General features: G+C 37.9%; 1 protein-coding gene across 5 annotated transcripts in view; it reads left to right on the top strand.

Moving 5' to 3' along the window:
* Positions 1 to 23,438, top strand: part of LOC126272997 (nuclear factor of activated T-cells 5-like) — a 367,858-nt gene that overhangs the window by 306,393 nt on the left and 38,027 nt on the right. For all 5 annotated transcript variants that reach the window (XM_049976350.1, XM_049976351.1, XM_049976354.1 and 2 more), the window contains exons 4-9: positions 122 to 258; positions 4,706 to 5,003; positions 10,253 to 10,443; positions 10,549 to 10,730; positions 10,813 to 10,997; positions 20,581 to 20,743. In XM_049976350.1, the coding sequence (XP_049832307.1) occupies positions 122 to 258; positions 4,706 to 5,003; positions 10,253 to 10,443; positions 10,549 to 10,730; positions 10,813 to 10,997; positions 20,581 to 20,743 (1,156 nt within the window). The remainder of the gene's footprint in view (positions 1 to 121; positions 259 to 4,705; positions 5,004 to 10,252; positions 10,444 to 10,548; positions 10,731 to 10,812; positions 10,998 to 20,580; positions 20,744 to 23,438) is intronic.

Genomic DNA, 23,438 nt, shown 5'->3' with positions numbered 1-23,438 from the left:
TCTTTGATATTCATACCGACGATGTAATCATTACTTCACAAGTTGAGATTTTCTGTAATTCTGTTTATGCAAATTATCAGGCAAATATGTGTGTTTTTTGTTATGATATACTTATTTTTAGGTGTTATGGTCAAATGATCATCCTGAAACAAAACGCAAGAAATTGGATATTAAGTTGGAGTCAGATGATGCCAATGACAATTTTGGTTTTTCTGAAACGATGAGCAGAGGGAGGAAGGACCTGCAAATTCCTGGAAGGTATAGTAGATGCTCAGTACTTTGTCCACTTTTGTTGTATAGTTTAGAAGAAATTGAAATTTTAGAGTATGTAACTGTATTAGATTTTTGGGGTACATTTTACAAAGGACTGTCCGTGTCCCTAAAGTGAAGTGTAAGTTCTGAATGCCTGCTACTAGTGACCAGGGAAAGCTAGAATGGCAGAACAGCTGATTTGTGAAAACAATAACAGTGTTGCTTTAGTCTCAGTTGCAGGAGAAATAAGTATTCCATTTTAACACAACTACTTTTAACTTAGTGCGATGAAACTGAATTTTTGCTGAAAAATGCAGATACACCAAAGTATGTAATAACATAAGTGTTATCATTATTACATTCTTTCAGATGTGGTCTGTCTATGAAACCGAATTAGACTTTGTGTTTATGCTACATGCATTTCGCTTCTTAGTATTTATGAAATGTCATGTATTACACACCACTGATGATGCTTCATAAATAGAAGGAAGTGAAATGTATGTAGAATAAAAACAAACTACCTTTTTTTAGTTGCATAGACGAATGACATCTCCAAGAATATCTAATACTACTATATAAAGACAAGTTGTAGCTTTACATCACCATGAAAAGTTTTTGACTAATTTACTTCAAACTTATACACAATGCTCTAATAAATAGTCTGTCAGACAAAGGCTACATGTTCTTTTAATATATAAGATGTGTAAATATGTATATAATACAAAAAGAGGAAAAGATATTAGCAAAAACCTTGAATTTCTTGTCTGACTGAGTCAAGTTTTTACTGACACTCTAATATTCTTTTGATTGGACATAGGCTATGTATTTTTTTATATATGTAGTATGTAAATGTAAATATATTGTACATAAAGGGGAAACGTGGCAGAACACTCAAAAAGTTCATGAATGAGTTCTTCAGATTTTTACGCAATACTGTAATAAATGGTGTGGGTTCCTGTAGTCATGTCCTAGTTCATGAACCACGGGCAACATATGAGTGGCCAAGTAAGTGGTCCCAACAGTCGGGATACCGAGTCCCACCTCTTAACTGACAAATCAGGGACTCCTAAGATACGACTTGGCAAACAAATGGTAATGAGATGAGGAGCTATTAATATCAATGGGGGCTACTCTGGGAAGAAGGTAGAGCTGGAAGAGGCTGCAAGTAAGATGGGGCTGGATGTTTCAGCTGTTAGTGACATTCGGGTAAGGGGTGAGAAAGAAGAGGAAGTGGGAGAATACAAGGTCTACCTCTCAGGAGTCAAAGCAGGAGTAGCACAATGGGGTGTAGGGCTTTACATCAGGAAAGAAATGGAACCCAGCGTAGTTGCAATAAGGTATGTAAACGAACGACTGATGTGGATAGATTTGATGGTGTCTCGCAAGAAAATTACGATTGTGTCAGTATATTTGCGTTGTGAAGGGACAGATCAAGATAAAATGGATATTTTTTATGAGGCACTCAGTGATGTAGTTGTTAGAGTAAAGGACAAGGACAGTGTTCTGCTCATGGGTGATTTTAACGCCAGGATTGGAAATCGAACAGAAGGGTATGAAAAAGTTATGGGTAAATTTGGAGAGGATATGGAGGCCAACGGGAACGGGAAACAACTCTTGGATTTCTGTGCCACTATGGGCTTAGTAATCACAAACTACTTTTTTAAACAAGAACATTCACCGGTGTACTTGGGAAGGCAGGGGAACCAGATCTGTCATTGACTACATAATAACAGATCAGGAATTCAGGAAGGCTGTGAGGGACACACGTGTATTCAGGGGATTCTTTGATGACACTGATCATTATTTAATCTGCAGTGAAATTGGGATTGTGAGGCCGAAAGTGCAGGTAGTCAGGTCCATATGTAGGAGGATAAGAGTGGAGAAACTTCAGGATAAGGAAATCAGGCACAAGTACATAACAGCGATCTCAGAAAGGTACCAGTTAGTTGAATGTAGTCAATTACAGCTGCTGGAAAAGGAAAGGACAAGGTACAGGGACACAGTACTAGAAGTGGCTAAAGAATGTCTTGGAACAGTAGTGTGTAAAAGCAGGAAGAAGCAAAAAGCTTGGTGAAATGACACAGTCAAGGCAGCTTGTAAAAGGAAAAAGAAGGCGTATCAAAAATGACTACATACTAGAACTCAGGTAGACAGAGAAAGTTATGTTGAAGAAAGAAACAAAGCCAAACAGATAATTGCAGCATTCAAGAAGAAATCTTGTGAAGACTTTGGAAACAGGTTGGAGAATATGGGTCAAGCTGCTGGAAAACCATTCTGGAGTGTAATTAGCAGTCTTTGAAAGGGAGGTAATAAGGAAATGACAAGTATTTTGGACAGGTCAGGAAAACTGCTGGTGAATCCTGTGGATGCCTGGGGCAGATGGAGGGAATATTTTGAAGTGTTGCTCAATGTAAGTGAAAATACAATCACTAATGTTTCAGATTTTGAGGTAGAATGGGATAGGAATGATGACAGAAATAGGATCACATTTGAGGAAGTGGAGAAAACGGTCAATAGATTGCAGTGCAATAAAGCAGCTGAGGTGGATGAAATTAAGTCGGAACTCATCAAATGCAGTGGAATGTCAGGTCTTAAATGGCTACACAGGATAATTGAAATGGCCTGGGAGTCAGGACAGGTTCCATCAGACTGGACAAAAGCAGTAATCACACCAGTCTTTAAACATGGAAACAGAAAAGATTGTAACAACTACAGAGGTATCTCTTTAATCAGCGTTGTGGGTAAAATCTTCTCAGGTATTGTTGAAAGGAAAGTGCGAGTATTAGTTGAGGACCAATTGGATGAAAATCAGTGTGGGTTTAGGCATCTTGGAGGTTGTCAGGACCAGATCTTTAGCTTACGGCAAATAATGGAGAGGTGTTATGAGTGGAACAGGGAATTGTGTCTATGCTTTATAGATCTAGGAAAGGCATATGACCGGGTTCCTAGGAGGAAGTTATTGTCTGTTCTATGAGATTATGGAATAGGAGGCAAACTTTTGCAAGCAATTAAAGGTCTTTGCATGGATAGTCAGGCAGCAGTTAGAGTTGACGGTAAATTGAGTTCATGGTTCAGAGTAGTTTCTGGGGTAAGATAAGGCTGCAACCTGTCGCCACTGTTGTTCATATTATTTATGGATCATATGTTGAAAACAATAGACTGGCTGGGTGAGATTAAAATATGTGAACACAAAATAAGCAGTCTTGCATATGCGGATGACTTCGTTGTGATGACAGATTCAATTGAAAGTTTGCAAAGTAATATTTCAGAGCTAGATCAGAAATGTAAGGACTATCTCCAAAACGAAAGTAATGTCAGTGGGAAAGAAATATAAACAGATTGAGTGCCAAATAGGTGGAACAAAGTTAGAACAGGTGGACGGTTTCAAGTACTTAGGATGCATATTCTCACAGTATGGCAACATAGTGAAAGAACTGGAAGCGAGGTGTAGCAAAGCTAACTCAGTGAGCGCTCAACTACGATCTACTCTCTTCTGCAAGAAGGAAGTCAGTACCAAGACTAAGTTATTTGTGCACCGTTCAATCTTTCGACCAACTTTGTTGTATGGGAGCAAAAGCTGGGTGGATTCAGGTTACCTTATCAACAAGGTTGAGGTTATGGATACGAAAGTAGCTAGGATGATTGCAGGTACTAGCAGATGGGAACAATGGCAGGAGGGTGTCCACAATGAGGAAATCAAAGAAAAACTGCGAATGAACTCTATAGATGTAGCAGTCAGGGCGAACAGGCTTAGATGGTGGGGTCATGTTACACGCATGGGAGAAGCAAGGTTACCCAAGAGACTCATGGGTTCAGCAGTAGAGGGTAGGAGAAGTCGGGGCAGACCAAGGGTGTAATCCTTACTACACATTATCCACTCCCAAAATCCTACGATAACCTACTGTCCCCACATCTTCAATCCAACACTTTCTACCTCCTCTGTCCTATAATGTCTTTCCAATTCACATCCCAATGCCCTCATTGTGCTCACTCTCTGCCGACGTATGCACCTATTTTTCCACCTCTCTGCTCACCTCCTTTTCTGCACTCCCCCTCCCTCCATCACAGCCTCGTGACACAGCCCGAGTATTGTCCTGCCACCTTCTACAGTATCCTTGCATACTTTGCCAGACCGAACTCTTCTCTTCCCTCCTCCCCTCCAAACCAAACTCTGCTATCCCTCTCGCTTCTCACTCCTGATTGGTGCTTTCATTCAATGTAACGATTACAGTCTAGCGAAAGTGGCCAGTGATAGTGATCACGTGTACATGTAGTTTGCCTCATTGTGTGTGTGTGTGTGTGCGTGTGTGTGTGTGTGTGTGTGTGTGTGTGTGTGTGTGTGTGTGTGAGAGAGAGAGAGAGAGAGAGAGAGAGAGAGAGAGAGAGAGAGAGAGAGAGAGAGAGACAACAATGATAATGATTTTTATGTGCTTCTCTTATGTTTTTCGTGTAGCCTTCTTACATCAGCTACGGGAGAGGCAGGTAGAGGCGTGTCGTCGGTTTCCCACAGTACCGGTGGCATCCCACGGACTGTGCAGGGTCCACCGCCAGCGAGGCCGCTGGCCCTTTCCAGCTGCCACAACACGGGTCCCGTCTCACTGTCCACTCAGCTGTCGAACATCAGCCGAGATGGCAGGAGTCACCTACAGATATTGTGCCAGCCTGAGCAGCAGCACCGCGCTCGCTACCAGACGGAGGGCAGCCGCGGTGCTGTCAAAGACCGAAGTGGCAACGGCTTCCCGATAGTGAAAGTTAGTGTGCAATTTGATGTTTCATTTTTACTCTTGGTTGTAATTACATATGAATATGAGTGAATGGTGAGTTTACTGTGTTGGTGCATTTGGTATCTATTTTCATACTGTACTAATACTCTGTATGAATGCTCAACTGTGAATGAATGCTTAGCTGTGAATGCATATTGTCATTAATTCTCATTCTGTGGATAACATCGGAAGGTGCACAAGGATGTTTGCTTGCTGATGATATGGTTGTCTGCTAGGTGGTAGCAATGTCAGGGGACTGTGGTGAACTGTTGAAAGACGTGCAGAGGACTGATGGAAATGTGCAGGAACTGGCAGTCAACCCTGAACATAAATACATGTAACATATAGTGCACATGTAGGAGAAGAGATCCACTACTTCGCAGTTACACTATTGACAGAAAATTATTCATGACAAATTGGTGGAAACTGTAACTACTGTAAAAAGCCCAGGAGTGACCATCCAGGTCAACCTTAAGTGGAATGGCCACATAAAACAAATAATAGGAATAACAGGTGCCAGTGTTGAGACCCGTTGAGTACTGCTGATCAGTTTGGGAGCTTTACCATGTCAAATTAATAGAAGAGATAGACAAGATCCGACAAAGTGCAGCACTTTCTGTCACGGGATTGTTTAGTCAACATGAGAACACAACAGAGCTGCTTGACAAACCCCAGTGGCAGATGCTACGACAGAGGTGTTCCACGTCACTGAGGTTTACTGTTAAAATTCCGAAAGAGTATTTCTGAAGGTGCTCTTCTTAATTATTTACTTTTGAAAGTACAGAATTCAGTTTTGTAAGAAATACTTATTTCTTTTCTTATGAATGAAGTGCACTATGCGCAATAAACAAATTCTTGAAAGTATAGATTTATTGCAGGGAGAATCTTGACTTTTATTTTGTTTCATTTCCTTTGTTGATTTTGTAGCGCCACGGAGCAACCAGATAATGGCTTATGATATGCTCAACTAGATAACGGCTTATGATATGCTCTTTATATTTATTTTGTTCTTGTTGGGCACATGTGTAGGTAATCATGGGTAGAATGTTAACAAAATGGGACTCAAGCTGAAGCTTAAAATTATCCATATATTTTTATTTACTGTTTCTTAAAATTTGGATTAACTTGGATGATTGCTGCTTTACCTAATTGAACATCTGTAACAACATGTCATTATTAGAAAGTCTGTCACTCAGAAAGGGAAAGCTCTTTGCTGAATATTTGGTTTTTAAAAAATGTCACTTAATTGTTGCTTATTTCATCTTCAGGAAGAATTAGAGCACATAATAGGCAAGGTCCCAAAGCTACATCCAGCTATCTATGTGGTTATCTTTCATGTCCAGCTGGGGAGAGAACTAAAATACATACATAATATAAGCAAGACTTTCGGCATATAAGAGCTCCAGCACGATTGAAGACTGGGACTTGCGAGACTCCATTGAAGTCAACTGCATTTAAGTGTCTGTCTACCAGAATGTCAGGTGATGTGGACATCACCCAGTAACCCCATGGGACAATTTGAAATAGATCACATAGAATGATCACATCTTCTAACAAAATGACTGTTTTTAAATTCCTGTGTGCAATGTCATTCCTTATGCCAATGGAAATAGCAACAGTAATATTTTATATATTGTCAAATTTGGTGTATCTAACAAAATATTTGTTGGAGGTTTGTCTATTGTTATGAAATACTGACAGCCAAGTCAGTATGATTCACAGGAAATAAGTGTTTGTGGCAAACGTGGAAATCCTTCAATTGCCATCCTAGGCAAGGTCCCAGTGAAGTTTGTTTACCACTGTGTGTCTATTTCATGTGGTTGGCAGTGATGAGTGCTTGTAGAGTGTAGTGTTGTTGTGTATGAACGAAGGGGTGAAGTATCCCACAGTGGTGCATGCAGAAAAGAAGTAGGTGCCCCAGTAGCAATGAACAATAGAAATTTATTTCTACAAGAGAGCAGTAGAAGACACTAACAACAGACTACTGATTCTCTATGAAAGAACATGAGAGATCGTCCCAATCTAATAAAAGTAATTGTCACTTATTGAAAACAGTTCTACAAAGGTGCGAGAGAAAGTGCACAGCCTGTCACCATAGATTACTCTGCAAGGTCAGAATCACTCACAGTCACAATTAGTGGTGCACTGGCGTTCTATCTCCAGTAGTGCTGCATCACAGACTTGTTGTTTACTCAGAATCTGAATCGACTGCTCAAGAGCTGCAGGTTGTGGCCTACAAAGACTGCCCAGCATGTGGCTGGTGTTGCATGGTCTCATGGATGTGAAATAGTGCGGGCTGTGTCCAGTGATCATGGCACCATCTTTACTACAGCAGCCAGTGCAGTGAAGTCGAGCAGCATCAGCTTCAGGTGTCTGGCTTTATGGCAAACTGCAGGGCAGTACTGTAAGGTGTGTGTGCCTGGCCATCAGGCATCAGCCGTATGTGGTGCTAGTGTCAGCACATTGCCATTGACTATGCGTCTGAAATAGCACCAAGCAGATTGCTGAGCTTAACGTCCTCATGTGTCAAACATATCACCAGCAACATTGCCACATGTCCTTACTCCATGAGACACTCAGACTGATTTGAAATTTAACGCTGGAAATTGGCACAAAGCCTGATGGTTAGGAACTTTAAAACACCACCGCCACCACTTATACCACCAACATCACATGTCGCCTGCCTTGCAAAATAGTAACAATGAAAAGTCTCTCTAATCATGAAACTTCAAACCAGCTACCTCAGAGTGGAGTGCTGCTATACTGGCATATGTTTGGAGTATCTGATGTGCAAAAAAGAAAGGAAAAATGCCTTTTAAGAATTTACCTGCCAGTTTAGTTATTATTAGTAAAATCAGTTTGTCACCACATCCTTTATATTGAATTCATGTTTCTTGGCTTCACTGTTTCACAAGAAAATCATCATCTACCAACCTAATGTGGACTTTGGGAGACACTATCTATCAGTCTGTCACCACTGCCTGTACGAGGGGGGGACCCAAAAATAACCGGAATTTATTTCTAGAAAGCATATACTTTATTGTTTTCAAATATAACCTTAATCTCCTTCAAAGTATTCTTCATTAGCATTAATACACTTGTCCAAATGTTCATTCCAGTGTTCGAAGAACCTTTTAAATTCGTCCTATTTGATACCTGCTAGCACTTTAATGACATTGCGTTTTACGTCTTCCACATCCGCAACACTCTTCCCTGTCAAGTCTCTTTTCATCCTTGGGAATAGGAAGAAGTCCAAGGGTGCTAAATCCAGCAAACAGGGAATGTGGGTCAAGGTAGTCATCTTCGTTGAGGCCAAAAACTATCGAACGCTAAGAGCCGTGTGTGCGCAGGAGCATTGTCGTGATGCAGGAACCACATGCCAGAATCCCACAAAGTCAGACGTTTTCGCGACAAACTTCTGCGAAATTTCAGGGACAAATTCAGAGTGTATGATCCCTTTGATGTTAAAAAAAAAAACAGATCAACATCGTTTTCACATTCGGTTTCACTTGTTGAGCTATTTTTGGTTGAGTTGAGCCAGGTGACTTCCATTGTGATGACTGTTGTGTACTTCCTGGATCATACCCATAGCACCATGACTCATCACCTGTCATGATTTTGTTGAAAAATGTGGATCATCTTTGAGCCCGTCCTTCATTTCAAGGCAGGCTTGAATGCGACGATCCCTTTGATCTCCGGTAAGAAGCTTTAGCACGAATTTTGCTGCTACTCTTTGCATCCCCAAATTGACTGTCAAGATGCGTTGAATTGAGCTCCAGGACAACGTGGACAAGTTCTCGAGTTGGTCGATTGTCCTGCGTCGATCTTCACTGATGAGATCACAGGTTTTGTCGCTGTTCTCTTTGCTTCGAGCAGTTGAAGGTCGCCTGGATCGGGGCTGATCTTCAACCACTATTTCTCCCTTTTTAAACCGGAAAACCATTCATACACTTGCGTTTTACTAAGAGCTTGGTCTTTGTGGGCTGTCTGAATTATCGCAACAGTTTCTGCTACGTCCTTTATGAGCAAGAAACAAAAAACTTCACTGCCGCATGTTGCTCGTAAGAACTAGCTATAACTAGCCATTTTTTCGTGTCATGTCTGCACGGTACGCACACTCAAAGAACTGCCAAAGAAACCACACTTCTCACTGTTGGGTGATGCCACGTGGCAGAATGACTCTGCAGAGCTCCTACTACAACCCTCTGACGGCGCAACCTGCTACTTGCAGTACACGATGTGCAGCATTATGATTCCGGCTACTTTTGGGTCCCCCCTCGTATTTCAAGGTGGGACACTTATCACAACTAACTGTTCGATGTTGTTGGAGCTCAGCATGCTGCTGACAGTGTTTACTGCAACAAATGTTGACTGTAGGTTCCTAACTTTTTGATGTTTTTGGAAGTTTTTGATTATGTTCAATGTTGTAAAGGTGCTTCTTCTCATGTACTTGAAAGCTCTCTCTCTCTCTCTCTCTCTCTCTCTCTCTCTCTCTCTCTCTCTTCCTCTTCCTCTTCCTCTTCCTCTTCCTCTCCCTCTCCCTCTCTCTCTCCCCCCCCCCACCCCCCTCTCCCCCCTCCCCCCTCCCCCTCCCCCCTCCCCCCTCTCCTCTTCCTATATATATATATATATATATACTGTTTTGTTATGGAAACCTCTCAATGATTCAACAATGAAACACTAAAGAAATTATGTAAATGGAAATGAATGATGACAATTGAACTTAATTATATTAGTACAAAAATGTCAACAACATTTCCAAAATTTGTCATAGTGGGCACAAAATACACAGTACAATATGGCAGTGACTCGGTGGCAAAAACTGTTTCAAGAACGTAATTACCAAAGAGATAAAGATGGTATTTTTGTGTTGAATTAATGACATCTGGTTGATTTTATCATGAATGTCACATTATAAGACAGAATTAATTTATATTTTAACAATAATCTAATAATTTGATTATCATTGTAGGATATAATTTTTATAACTCTGATTATTTTCTTTTTACTAATGTGAAGAAAATGCCATTGTGGTTAGTTAAAATAGTTTTGCGTTGGTAGCATGAAAAAATATTCAGAGGGATAACCATAGGTATTCTTTTGGAGTTGAGTGAAAAACTATGCTCTATTGTTAAAAACAGTGGAGATTTCAGTACATTAACTTCAGCTGAACTGAACTGAACTGATCTGATCTTAAGGTTTAAGTTCTATATAGTTGCTCATATTTTTTGTCGTAGCTTGTTGGGTACAACAAACCAGCAGTAATGCAAGTTTTCATTGGCACTGACATGGGCCGTGTTGCACCACATATGTTTTATCAAGCTTGCAGAGTAAGTGGGAAGAATTCTACACCGTGTGTGGAGAAAAAAATTGATGGAACAATTGTTATTGAAGTAGATTTTGATCCCACTAAAGACATGGTTATAACGTAAGTATTCTATATTTGCAATTTTGTATATAAATTATTATTAAATACCTGTAAAACTAAAGAACTTCTGTGTGAAATTTGTCTAATAAGTAATTTGACTTATAGCTGTGACTGTGTTGGGATTTTGAAAGAACGGAATGTTGATGTAGAGCACAGATTTCCCGAACAGTCTGGTACACGAAATAAGAAGAAATCTACTCGATGCCGTATGGTTTTTAGGACCACTATTACTCATGATGATGGTTCTACAGAAATTCTACAGACTGCTTCACAGCCCATTGTGTGCAGTAAGTGATACTTTAATGAAGCTGACTTATGACATAACTGTTAAAAATGATATTGCTAACAGTACACTTATATCTATTTCAGCACAACCTCCTGGAGTTCCTGAAATTTGCAAGAAGTCAATATCATCATGTCCGTGTACAGGTGGAATGGAAATTTTTATTCTTGGAAAGAACTTTTTGAAAGACTCCAGGGTTTTATTCCAGCACAGTGACACAGACCCGTGCTGGGAAGAATCTGTCCAACCTGATAAGGAATTTCTTCAACAGGTAAATTGCAGATTGTATTGGAGTGTTGTGGTTTTGCGTACTGTGTACATAATTTCCTATAAATCCTCTTGAAACTTCACCATGTGTTAAACAGAGGAAATTATTGCTGAAAGAGAATTTCTAAAAACACCATTGAAATCAGAATGAGCATGCATGAGGACCTCTTGTTCACATGTAGTTGTTTGCCTATTAGAGGCAAATGTTCTGGTTCAGTTTATGGTTACATAGTTTTAATAAGTCAGGATAATTAGCCACTTTCAGTGACATTTTTCAGTATCATGCAATTGTCCAAGAATGCATACAACTAAGCATTCTCAGTTCAACTTCAGAACTTAAATTTCCTTTCTGTTTCTTTAAATACTGTAAATCTCCATGACTTACATATCTGTGGCAAAACAGAACACTGTTCAGGCTGTAGGAGCAATCCTTGTCATTCTTTCTGTGCAGGTTTGTATCAGTTACCTCTTCACGTCCCTATCAGTATTTAAGAGTTCTAGGAAATACGAGAGGCTTCTCATACAATCATGATGTGTCACTTAGCATTACCAAATCATTTTTCCTTAATTCTTATATTTGGCAATTTAGTGTGAAGTGGTTTCTCATTTCAGCAATCACTGCCCTGCAGAAACACATGTTGTAAGACACGTAAATATTTGTAGCTGTTCTTTCAGAGTCTCATTTTGTGTAGTGGTTATACTTTGCTTGTCCCATGCTGGAAAACAAGTTACGCGGCGATCCCCCGTCCTATCAACTTTTTTAATTATTGTCAAATGCTGAAGGCTCAATTCATATGAAGTGATTCAGTGAAGTTGTTTGACCATTTTTAAATTTTTGATTTCCGTATATCTGCTTACCCTATAATTGAGAAATTCAAAACAGTATCTTACACCACTATTGAAAGATGACCATTTTTATTTATAATGCATGACAGTTTCCGATATGGAGACATTAGAATTAATTTGAATATCTTTGCACTGGGTTAAGTTACAACGTTGCAGTTGACATGATTATTTTTAGAAAACTTTCCTCTACACATTGTTTGCTAGCCAAAATGCCCTAAATTCAAAAGTGACCAGTCAATTTGACCACCAAAGTTTGATATTGAAAATTTAGAAAATCCACTTTCTAGACCCAAAAATAACAACCAAGGAGTGATTTATCAGTGTGTACTTTTTTCCCAAACTACATGCCTTATGTAGAGCAAGAACATTGACAAATCTTCCTTTATTTTTTGATAATTTTTTGAAATTTGAAAATCTTTATATTTTGTAGAGTTTGGGGCTAGTTTTCTCTGGTGGGACTGAATATAGAAATTTGATTTTCGCACATTTTGTACACTTATATTTGACTGTGATAAAATATATGAATTTTTGAAAGTGAGGGAATAATTAACACTATGCTACAGTCAACCTTATGGTTGTTGTCTATTTATATGGTTTAGTGTTTCATTGTAATAACTTGTAACTTATATTTAGTTAGCACTATCACCCTGTATGAAGTTAGTATTATTTATTTTAATAACAAAATATTAAACAATTAGAGCTTATGCTTTAGTTCTGTGTTTAAAAAATGCCCCTTTTATATCTACGTTTATTCTCAATTAAGTAGTACATCATTAAGAGTTCGAAATGATAAAGTAATAAACATGTGAAATATCTCTATTGTTGAGAAGGCTACAGTTTTGTGCATGGGTTTAGTCCTCAAGACAAGTGTGTAAAGGAGTTCAGCGGACAGATATACAAGCCAGCACAGGAGCCCAGTAGTCAGCGACAAGTCTGTACATGAACTGTGTATCCCTACGACACTTACTGAGTGTAGCATTGCTATAGTCAGTCCCTTCCGAAACCTATGTTAGATAGGGTGTACATACTTCACTGAGAGAGTAGAATATTTTGTGTGCTTTTGGTGTGAGTGTTATTTCTAACTAACTAAAATAATTTTAAAATTTAAAAGTAAGTAAATTTGTAAGACTAATTGGAAATTAAGAAAATGGATGAATTGTGCTCTATTGGACAGATAGTAAGTGAAGTGTGTCACAAAACGGTTTATGGTTCAGTTTCAAGAAACTTAAAAAAATATTAATGACTTTGTTTAAATTATGAGTCAGTTCTTCTGTGTCATCTGTTTGCGAGTATCATGAGGAGAAATGTATTCTGAAGTAAAGTCACATTTTTGGAAAAAAAATTGCGCTGATTCACCCAAATTTCATAAAAAAAAGCCAGTTATTAATGGTTCGAGGTAAATAAAACTTTAACATTTGTCCTTGATAATTGTGAGTAAAACAGTTTCTTGGGTGAAACTTAATGTGATTTGTGGAAATTCCTTGTGTTGAAATTGTTATACAGAAATATTCATCCTGGATTCAGAACCAGAATTGTGTAAGCAACTGTCAATGACATCAACTGTTTCACTGTCTGGCATCTTGTTATCACAGCAGATAGACAGTGACAGCGACAACTCAAAACATTGACCTTGGCAAAGAAGAAAATGATGAACAAAGGAACCATAAGTGAAACATAATGTAAATACACACACACACACACACACACACACACACACACACACACACACACACACACACACAACCTTTCACATAAATTAGTAATCTCAGGCATAGCCACAACAGTTTAGAAATTGTAATTTTTGCGTTAATGTTTCGCCTACATTAAGTTGTATATTTGCAGATGACAAACTGTAAAGAAAAACAGACACTGTAAAAATGTAATACAGCAGGAAAACCACACCATGTGGTAAAAAGGTATGAATACACAATTTTATGTGCTCCTCAAAAACATGTAAGTACGATTTAGAAATGAATATTTGTATCTATTTAAACAGTAAAGAACATTCCTTATGTTTAACAGCCATAACAATAAAAAAACCACTGATGATGCTGTAACTGCTGTGAAACATGTCTGGGACAAAAACAAAATAATGTTTGCTAAAGGCAGACCCCACTCAAAAACATGTGTTAAAGAAGAGGTAGTTCTTCATATCAAAACTACAGTTCAGGCCAGAGTTGAAAACTGTATTGCAATAAAAAGAACACTTCAATTCCACAAATTCCTTGGCATTGCAGAAAACTTAGTTCAATACTATCAGAAATTGAAGTTTCTGAGGATCATTGTGTCAATAAAATTACATCTCTGTCTTTAACATTAAATGATGTAGTGGCATGTGTGTATGGTGGACAATGATGGCTTGCACAGGTTGGAAGAATAAGTTTGGAAAACAATGATGTTTTTGTGCATTTTTACCACCTTTCTGGCCCAAGAACGTCATTCAAGAAGTTTATTGATGATTAAGTTTGGATACCAAAGGAAAAATGTATTAAGGAAGCTAAACTTACCACGGCAACCAGGAGGTCATATTCTATATCACAAAAGCTGCCTGAGGATATAAGAGTTCTTAATAATCACCACTAGGAGTAGGAAACACCGCACCTTGAAAGTATGTTGATTTAAAATATTTATTTCGAAATTGTCAAGATAATATAAATGTTTAGTTCAGTAATTTTTTGAGTTTTTGCATATAATTCAGCACCTTAACTTCAATAATAATTGAGTACATCTAACCACTATCACACGTGAATTAGGCAACAGCCATAATATCAAGTGTTGTACAATTTGAAATATTTTCTCATTTTCAAAAATTCATGTCTTTGTTAACAGTTGAATATCAATGTTGAAAGTTTTACAGTATTTTGTATCATATAGGCGTGTAAAACGTGCAAAAATCAGATTTTTATATTCAGTCCCACCAAACTTGAGAAAAATAAAAGATTTTCAAATTTTAAAAATTTATAAAAAAGTAAGGAATCGTGTGTCAGCATTCTTGCTCTCTACAAGGCTAGTAGTTTATGATATCTAACTGGAGGAAAAAAGTACACTCTGATAAATCACTCCTTGGATATTATTATTGGGTCAAAAAATTAGATTTTCTAAATTTTCAGTACCAAACTTTGGTAATCATTTTGACTGATTATTTTTGAATTTAAGGTATTTTAGATTGTAAACAATGTGTGGGGGAGACTTTTCTAAAAACAATCATGCCAACTGCAATGTTGTAACTTAATCCAGTGCAAAGATATTCAAATTAATGCTGATGTCTCCATATTGAAAAACTATCATGCATTACAAATAAAAATGGCCATCATTCAGTAATGGTCCAAGATAAAAATTTTTATAACTTTTTTGAACTTCTTAATTATAGGGTAATCACATATAAAAAATATTTAAAAATGGTCAAGCAACCAACTTAATTTTTATCGAAGGTAAGCCAACCTCGATCAGATTTAGAGAGCTGGTAATGGATTACCATAAGGAAATCTACATCTACATTTATACTCCGGAAGTCACCCAAAGGTGTGTGGCGGAGGACACTTTACGTGTCACTGTCATTACCTCCCTTTCCTGTTCCAGTCGCATGTGGTTCGCAGGAAGAATGACTGCCGGAAAGCCTCCTTGCACGCTCGATTCTCTCTAATTTTACATTTGTGATCTCCGTGGGAGGTATAAGTGGGGGGAAGCAATATATTCAATACCTCATCCAGAAACTCACCCTCTCGAAACCTGGACAGCAAGTTACACCGCGATGCAGAGCGCCTCTGTTGCAGAGTCTGCCACTTCAGTTTGCTAAACATCTCTGTAACACTATCATGCTTAACAAATAACGCTGTGACAAAACGCGCCCCTCTTCTTTGGATATTTTCTATCTCCTCCGTCAACCCCATCTGGTATGGATCCCACACTGATGAGCAATACTCAAGTATAGGTCTAACGAGTGTTTTGTAAGCCACCTCCTTTGTTGATGGACTACATTTTCTAAGGACTCTCCCAATGAATCTTAACCTGGTACCCACCTTACCAACAATTAATTTTATATGATCATTCCACTTCAAATCGTTTCGCGTGCATACTCCCAGATATTTTACAGAAGTAACTGCTACCAGTGTTTGTTCCGCTATCATATAATCATACAATAAAGGATCCTTCTTTCTTTGTATTCGCAATACATTACATTTGTCTATGTTGAGGGTCAGTTGCCACTCCCTGCACCAAGTGCCTGTCCGCTGCAGATCTTCCTGCATTTCGCTACAATTTTCTAATGCTGCAACTTCTCTGTATACTACAGCATCATCCGCGAAAAGCTGCATGGAACTTTTGACACCAATGTGACTAATAGAGAACTACATACCTTATTAATTCGTATTCTACCTGAAACAAGAAAACTGACTTATGGCCTGACTCATATTAGTCACTTGGTGTGGATGGAAGATTAAGTATTTTGTTGGAGTGAATCATGGACTGTAGGAGAACTGGAAGAGAGAGAATCTGAATGTTCCGAGATGTGATGTTACAGAATAAATCTGAAAATTAAAAGAAGTGATAGGACATGAGGACATTCTGTGCAGAATTGGTGAGAAGGAATATCTTGAAAAAACTGATTAGAAGAACAGACAATATGATTGGACATGCGTTAAGATGTCCGGGGGGGGGGGGGGGGGGGGGGGGGACGATCTTGAATGACTCGTGGGGACAAAAACTTAAGGGGGAGACAGATATCGGAATATATCCAGCAAGTAATTGAATAAGTGTTCCTCTGAAATTAAAAAGGCACATAAGAGTGTGGCACAGGAGAGGTGGGCTGTACATCTAACCAATCATAATGCCTGTTTGGGGGAGAGAGGGGGAAAAAAAGGCAGCCTTGGTAACGACACCTAAGGGTGTAAAGGCAATGTCCCTCAAGGCACTGAACATTATGAAACATCGTATAAAAAAATTATGCATGCTTTTGGATGCAGTTGCATTAATGCATTACAGATGTTCATAAAGCAACTGAGATGCAATGCCAGTGAAAAACCAGATTTCTGCTGATACAAAGGTGGTTGGCCATCCAGATTGTGAGGGAGGACGCATTGTCTATCTTGCTAAGGTTGTAAATATTTTTGGTTGGGTCACTGGTTGCTTGGAGTCTTAAAATGCTGATGAGGTCCACAGTAGGCAAACATGAAGGTTGGCATCTTGTGAAAGTAGAATCCACAGATCAGTGATAAGTGGCGTCAGGTAGACAATATGCCCATTTCTTGTATGTGCAACCCCTTTCATTTTTTTGGTTTCCCTATTCTGTACATTCTCTACCTTCTAGGGTAGAAATTTCTTCCATTTTTGTGACATTGGTCAGAAATAATATGTTATTCTTCCCATTATGAAATATGTTACTGCCCATTAAACTTCTTACGTCCTTGCATTTTATCAGAAACATTTTTATGCCTCCATAATTTGTTAAATTTCATCAGGGCTTTTAAAAAAGCCATGCCATGTGTTTTGCTGTCTGTTCAGAGGTGTCGTATATTTTATTGTACAGTGATCATTGTTGGTATCTTATACCATTTGTGTCCTGTATAGTTTACAGTCTGGACTGGGCTGCTTGGCTTCAATTGAAGCCCTTGGAATCTGGTGTCCTGTTGTTTGTTTACACAGTAAAAGCAGGTTTTAAAATGGTGCAGACGTTTGCAACAGTCCTGGGTTTCAGTAATTTGTGGAGGTCAGTTGGTTTCGGGAAACGGTCAGAGGGAGGTGGCCACAGCAGTAAGACTTGTATCAGGAGGATAGCATTTCAGCTCTCAATCCGATCACCCAGATTTGTGTGTGTGTGTGTGTGTGTGTGTGTGTGTGTGTGTGTTTTATATATAAAGGCCTTCTTCATACTTCTGCAAGTCAGGCATGTGCTTGGTGTGTAATGACCTTGTTGTTAGTGGGATGTTAAACTCTAAGCTTCCTGCTTCTTTCAGAAAACAGTGTCGGTAGTGAACTGTTTTATGGCTTCCTTGTTGAAGGACTTAGAGGGGGGGTGGGGGTGGGGGAGGAGATTATTGCTACCTGGCAGCCTGTTTCACTTGTTACATAGAAATTTGTCTTTGATAAAGTGCCTTTATATACACAATTGTTAAGAAGCTCTGTGCAACAGTATTCATGAAAGCCTACCTTTGCAATAGTTTACACTGAAAAACTTACCATAGTCAGAGTTCTCATTTCTCTGATTATAAACAGTAACAGGGGTGTTCATAGCTTATGAATGTGTCCTTCAAACACTATAACTGAAACTTATATTGTTATTGAGTGTAGTCTTGGGTACTGTTCTGTAAAATTAATTGAAAGCAGTACTCATTCACTTTCCTGAGTTTTGAAATACAAATATTGTTTACATGTCAAAGTTATTACTGATTGTTAACAGAATCTTCCGTCAGTTCTTGGTAGAACAACATTATAATAAATGAAAAGCACCAGTTTGCTTTTGTTCTACAATATTACTTTTATTGTTAACCGGTTTTCGGCTTACAAGGTCATCTTCAGACTGAGTATTATCACCAAAGAAGTTACAACGTTTGCAAACAACATTGGAAGAAAAGTAACACATCTACTTACTGTGAATAGGAGTCCGTAACTAACAAACAAATTAAGTGGTAATTGAAAATGCATTACTGTCTTACAGTGTACAACAATGAATTATCTAATGTTCATTCAAGGTGAAATATACAGCATAGGTTTCAAGTTGAAAACTACTGTCAGTAAAATTCTTCTGTGTCTGTGACTGCATTGTCAATATGTTAAGTTCTCCAGTGTTTCGGCCAGTGTTATAAATGGCCTTCCTCAGGCTATTCAGCTGAGTGACTGTATTGTCAGTATGTAAAATTCTCAGTTTTGACCATTTGTGACAGTGGCCGATACTTTGGAGAATTTTACATATTGACAATAAGGTTACATACCCTGAAGAATTTTACTGGTGGTGACAACACCTGTGGAAGTTTTGACTTACATTGAAGGTCATGTATATTTTCTTACTACACCATTTGACAGTGAGGTACTGTTTACTACATAAAATAATCTCAGAATGGTTTTAGCAGTTCTCACAGTGTTTAATGACTGAGTTTGTGATACAACTTATGTAACTAGCCTTCACAAGGTGGATAAGAGGAGGGAAAAGAGAAACCAGAGTTCTCCTTTAACGATTCTGGTAGTGTCCTGCAGTAATGACAAAGCAAAATTCATTTGGTCATTCAGCTGCAGTTCTGGGTGACCAGTCCAATGTTTTTTAAGCCCTGAAAGTATCTGTCTTCTCATTACCCAGTGTAATACTTAAAGATCTGTGGGAAGTATTTACATACTAAAAGCTAAACACCGCTCACAGATTAAGCCTTAGACCTGTTCCAGCTGGCCAGCTGCTGCCTATAAAGCAGTATGGGGAGTGATCTGTGATCATGGGTTATGTGATCAGCATTTTGCTTATCTCTCCAGCTGTCATTGCCAGTAGATGAATCCTGATGGAGCTGCAGCTAGTTTACACAAACAGTTCCTCATTTGGCATCATGGGGCTGAGTAGAGCCCATCCCAAACTTCGTTGCCCCAGAAAAAACATGAGGAGGTGCACAGAATCAAACCTGGGTCATTCCGCACCAAAGGCAACAAAACTAATCATCGGGTTTGGGGGCAGTCTGGGAAATGTGTGTTCGGTTTCTAAACAATTCCATTCGAAAGTGGAGTCTGTTTTCTAAAATTTTCAGCATCAAAGGTATTCCTTCAGTTTGGTGCACACAGATCTCCCAATTTTTCTTCAACAATACGAGCCACTTTTTAAAGCGACTATTCCATTTTTATTAATGTATTTGTGCAGAAGCAGATTCTTGCTTATTGTGTGCAATGTGTTGTATGCTAGTGAATAATTATTTTTGCTTTCAGGGTGTTGGCTATTCTGGTTCACAGTGTATGACTGCCAATGCAAATCGTCTTTTTTTCCATGGAGTTTAGGACATTATAGTGCAATATAGTAATACCTTCACTGTTTTCTTTTTTTTCTCCAGAGTACCATACTGACTAGAGTGGGGTGGTGACAATGGCTGTGGTATCTATTTTTGTATTCTATATTTTCTTGTGGATCATATTTTTTTTCAATAAAGCACAGAGTTTCGTGTTGTTTTGCACCTCTTACAAAATGTGCCATCCACAATCTGTATGATGTGTATATATTTTTTGTCTTCATGCCATCCTCTGATCCATCTCTTATTCTCTCACTGTCCCCACTGTTTGGGACACCTCTCATAATCTGAAATATGATGGCAGTTTTTGCACATACTTTAGAAATACCTGTATAGCAATAAATGCAAATGAACTGATGAATTACACATTTCTATATGTGTTTATCTTCAGTTATTTTTAATTCCTCTCATCACTTCAGATTTCAGAAACATAAACATATCAGTGACTCTATATGGGTTTAACAGACATACTTGTCAATATCCTTTTAAGTGTAGAAAGCTACTGTCAATGTCCAGACAACTGGATGAGAGTTTTCTTGATAAATAAAACATAATGACATGGTCCAAAAGAAGATTGATTACAGTATCCTCACTCAGAGTGACACTTATTAAAGTATTTGCTTGTTATTCACAGAGTAATTTTGGCCATTGCAACAGCATTGATTCAAATTATTAAGTGCTTAATTGACTGCTTGAAGAATATCTTTTGGTAGAGAATGTATTTTTTCATTACTTTTTCAAGACAATGTTTTTCTTTTTTGTCTGCAGACTCATCTTGTGTGCACAGTCCCTCCATATAGACGGATAGACATCAGTGAACCGGTGACAGTGAAGCTGCTTGTTATGTCAAGTGGTAAGACAAGTGAACCTCACACGTTCACTTACCTGCCTACTACAAATCCTGTAGTAGCTGCAGCTCTCCAAGCCCCAGGTAAACAGAAAGTGCACTGAGCTTAAGCCATGTGGCCCTTTTATGAACAGTCAGTTTAACATTATCAGGCAAGAGAAGTTATTTGCAAATCAAAAATTTAATGCCATTTTACCATTCACATCTAGATGAGAGGTATCACATGTTGAAAGTTTCATTAATTGTGCTCATCATCCTCATATTATACTAAGAACTGCAAGAATTGATTCCTTAAGAGAAACAAGAGAGATTTTTAAGCCTCTGGCCTATTGGTGGGAAAAGAAGTCTTGTGAAAGCTGTTTGTAAATTTTAAGAAAGTCTTAATTATTAAAATGTGGATTCTTGTTCCAATAATTGGAAATCCAAGAATTATGAGTCATCTGTTTCATTTCACAATGCTCATAACTTTTCTGCCATTTCATATGGTTAATCATGGTTCGGAACACAAATGCTAACTGAAGATGTGGATAATACTAAAGAAATTTAACTTCTGTTACTTCTCTTACTTTCTTGTACCTTAATTTTTTATTTCTCTAAGCCTTGTATTTGGTGTAAACAAGACACCATGCATCCATTTTATGGAAAGTTTTTTCAGTTGTAGTTAAATATACACACATTTTTCACCCATGAATAACCATAAACTGACTGTTCTCAAAACGTATGTTGCTCTATAAGCATGCTTACTTTAGCATGCACACAATGATACAGATGTGAAACTTATTGCTAGCTTATATTGATTCTGTTTTTAATGGAATTCAGTCACATATGGAGGAAAATAGTTTTTCACTATGTTCATGTAAATTACTTAAGTCTGATCAGAGTCAAATGCTATTTTTGCAGAAGTGTAGTTATTATTACAGTTTTTATAACTTAATTGAAGCTAGCACTGGGTGTCACATTTATTTAAGTGAAAAAGTGGCTTCAGTTGCGAATCTTGTGACCCAGTTTACTTATTTTTTTTTAAATAATAAACTGAGCCATAAGGTTAATACTGTTGTTGCTTTTGCACTTTTTATTTTGAAAGAGAAAGCAAATGCACATGGCTCTTTTGTTTTGTGGTATTTATGTATGTGTGTGTGTGGCTGTGAAATGAGCAACTGGTGCCTGTGTGTGTATTCTGCATATATAAGTTTGATGTGTGAGTGAGTGTACATGTGCCATTTGCTTTAAATTATGTAATATTACTTGAGCAAAGTTCCCTCTGCTTAGACAGTCTTGAATCACTCACTGAACAATTAATTTTATTGCATTAAGTTTCACAGAAAAAGCTTTACTGTGTATTGAATAATAAATAAAACAAACAGTTTTCGTCTGAACAGCCTAGTTATTATGCATGTTTGGGAACATTGTTCTTGCTTATAATTTTGATTGGCGTAAGATCCAAATATTTTGCAACATTTCTTGATTTTTATGCTTTGGTTTAAAAACTGCTTTCTTTATTAAATGAATTTGGAAAGAAAATTTTCGAAAGCTCTATACAGTAGAGCTTAAGATTTTCGTAACCTACTAGTTGCTTTCATATGTAGATTGGTCACAATAAATATGATATTCAGTTACTTACAAAGAATATAGATATTAAATTAAAATTAAAATTATTTCGGTCCAGTATCACATTGAAGATCTTACGCCAGTCCGTTGAAAGGGTTTCAATATATCTTATCTAACGTGATTTTTCTATGCATTTGCTTGTTCCCCTCACAGCAGAATTTCAGGTCAAAGCAGTTTGGAGAAGGTGCATCTTGTCAGTCGAGCGCCAGGGGGTACGCCCGGGCTGCGCTCGCTAATAATTCAGGTTCTGTCATCACGGTGACTACTATACTACACCTCATTACACGACACTACACTACACTACACTCACCCATTGTGCTCTGTTCTCATTTATTCGGTATTCGGTCGCACACATTGGCATCTTTTGGAATTGTCCTCACTTTTAGCATTGTTCATGGTTGATGTGGTATACCTTGAATAATGTTACTCGTTTCTGGGGCAAAAAAAGGACAAGTCTTATGATATTACGTCTTTTGTATTTGTTAGCATTCGCAACATTTTGTAGACTTTCTTTGGCTGATATACTCATTTGTTCATATATTCTGTTATTTAAATAAATTCATTTCGTTATTGAGAATATTTGATATTGATATTTTGAGGAGGGGGGAAGAACTGTTGCTCTTACGTGTGTGTTTGTATGTATATAGAGATATATATTTTTTGTTATCACCTATCATAATCACCACACAAAACCATTTTTATTAAAACAATTAACAATATTTGGTTACCATTTGTGAGCACACTTTGCAATTTTTCACAAGTTTCTACAATTGTAACATTAAATTTTATATTAATGAATACATTGCTACTAACTGATGTTGGAACATTTCATTTGTGTACACACATAAAGGTTTTTCTGTTTGAACTTTGTATCTGCTGATGGTCTTTTAACTTTGTTATAGAAACTATGCGAGATTGATTTATTGGCTTTCTCGTGTGGACATTATCCTGTCTTCAGTGAGGTAGTATGTTACCAGACCATTGTAAAGAATCCATTATAAGCATTAGATATTCCTGAAAATGAAGAGCATTACTTGATCTTCATTTTGCTTTTATCACTCCCAAATTGTCCGCCAGTATGCCTACTCAGAGGACATTGTTACATGACCATTCCCGTTGTTTGCCATGTTTTTCCATAAATAGTTTCTAAAGTAAAATGTTTGAAGAAGTT

This window comes from Schistocerca gregaria, chromosome 5, assembly GCF_023897955.1.
Source record: "Schistocerca gregaria isolate iqSchGreg1 chromosome 5, iqSchGreg1.2, whole genome shotgun sequence".
Classification (NCBI taxonomy): Eukaryota; Metazoa; Arthropoda; class Insecta; order Orthoptera; family Acrididae; genus Schistocerca; species Schistocerca gregaria.
This window is presented reverse-complemented; position numbering and strand designations above follow the sequence as displayed.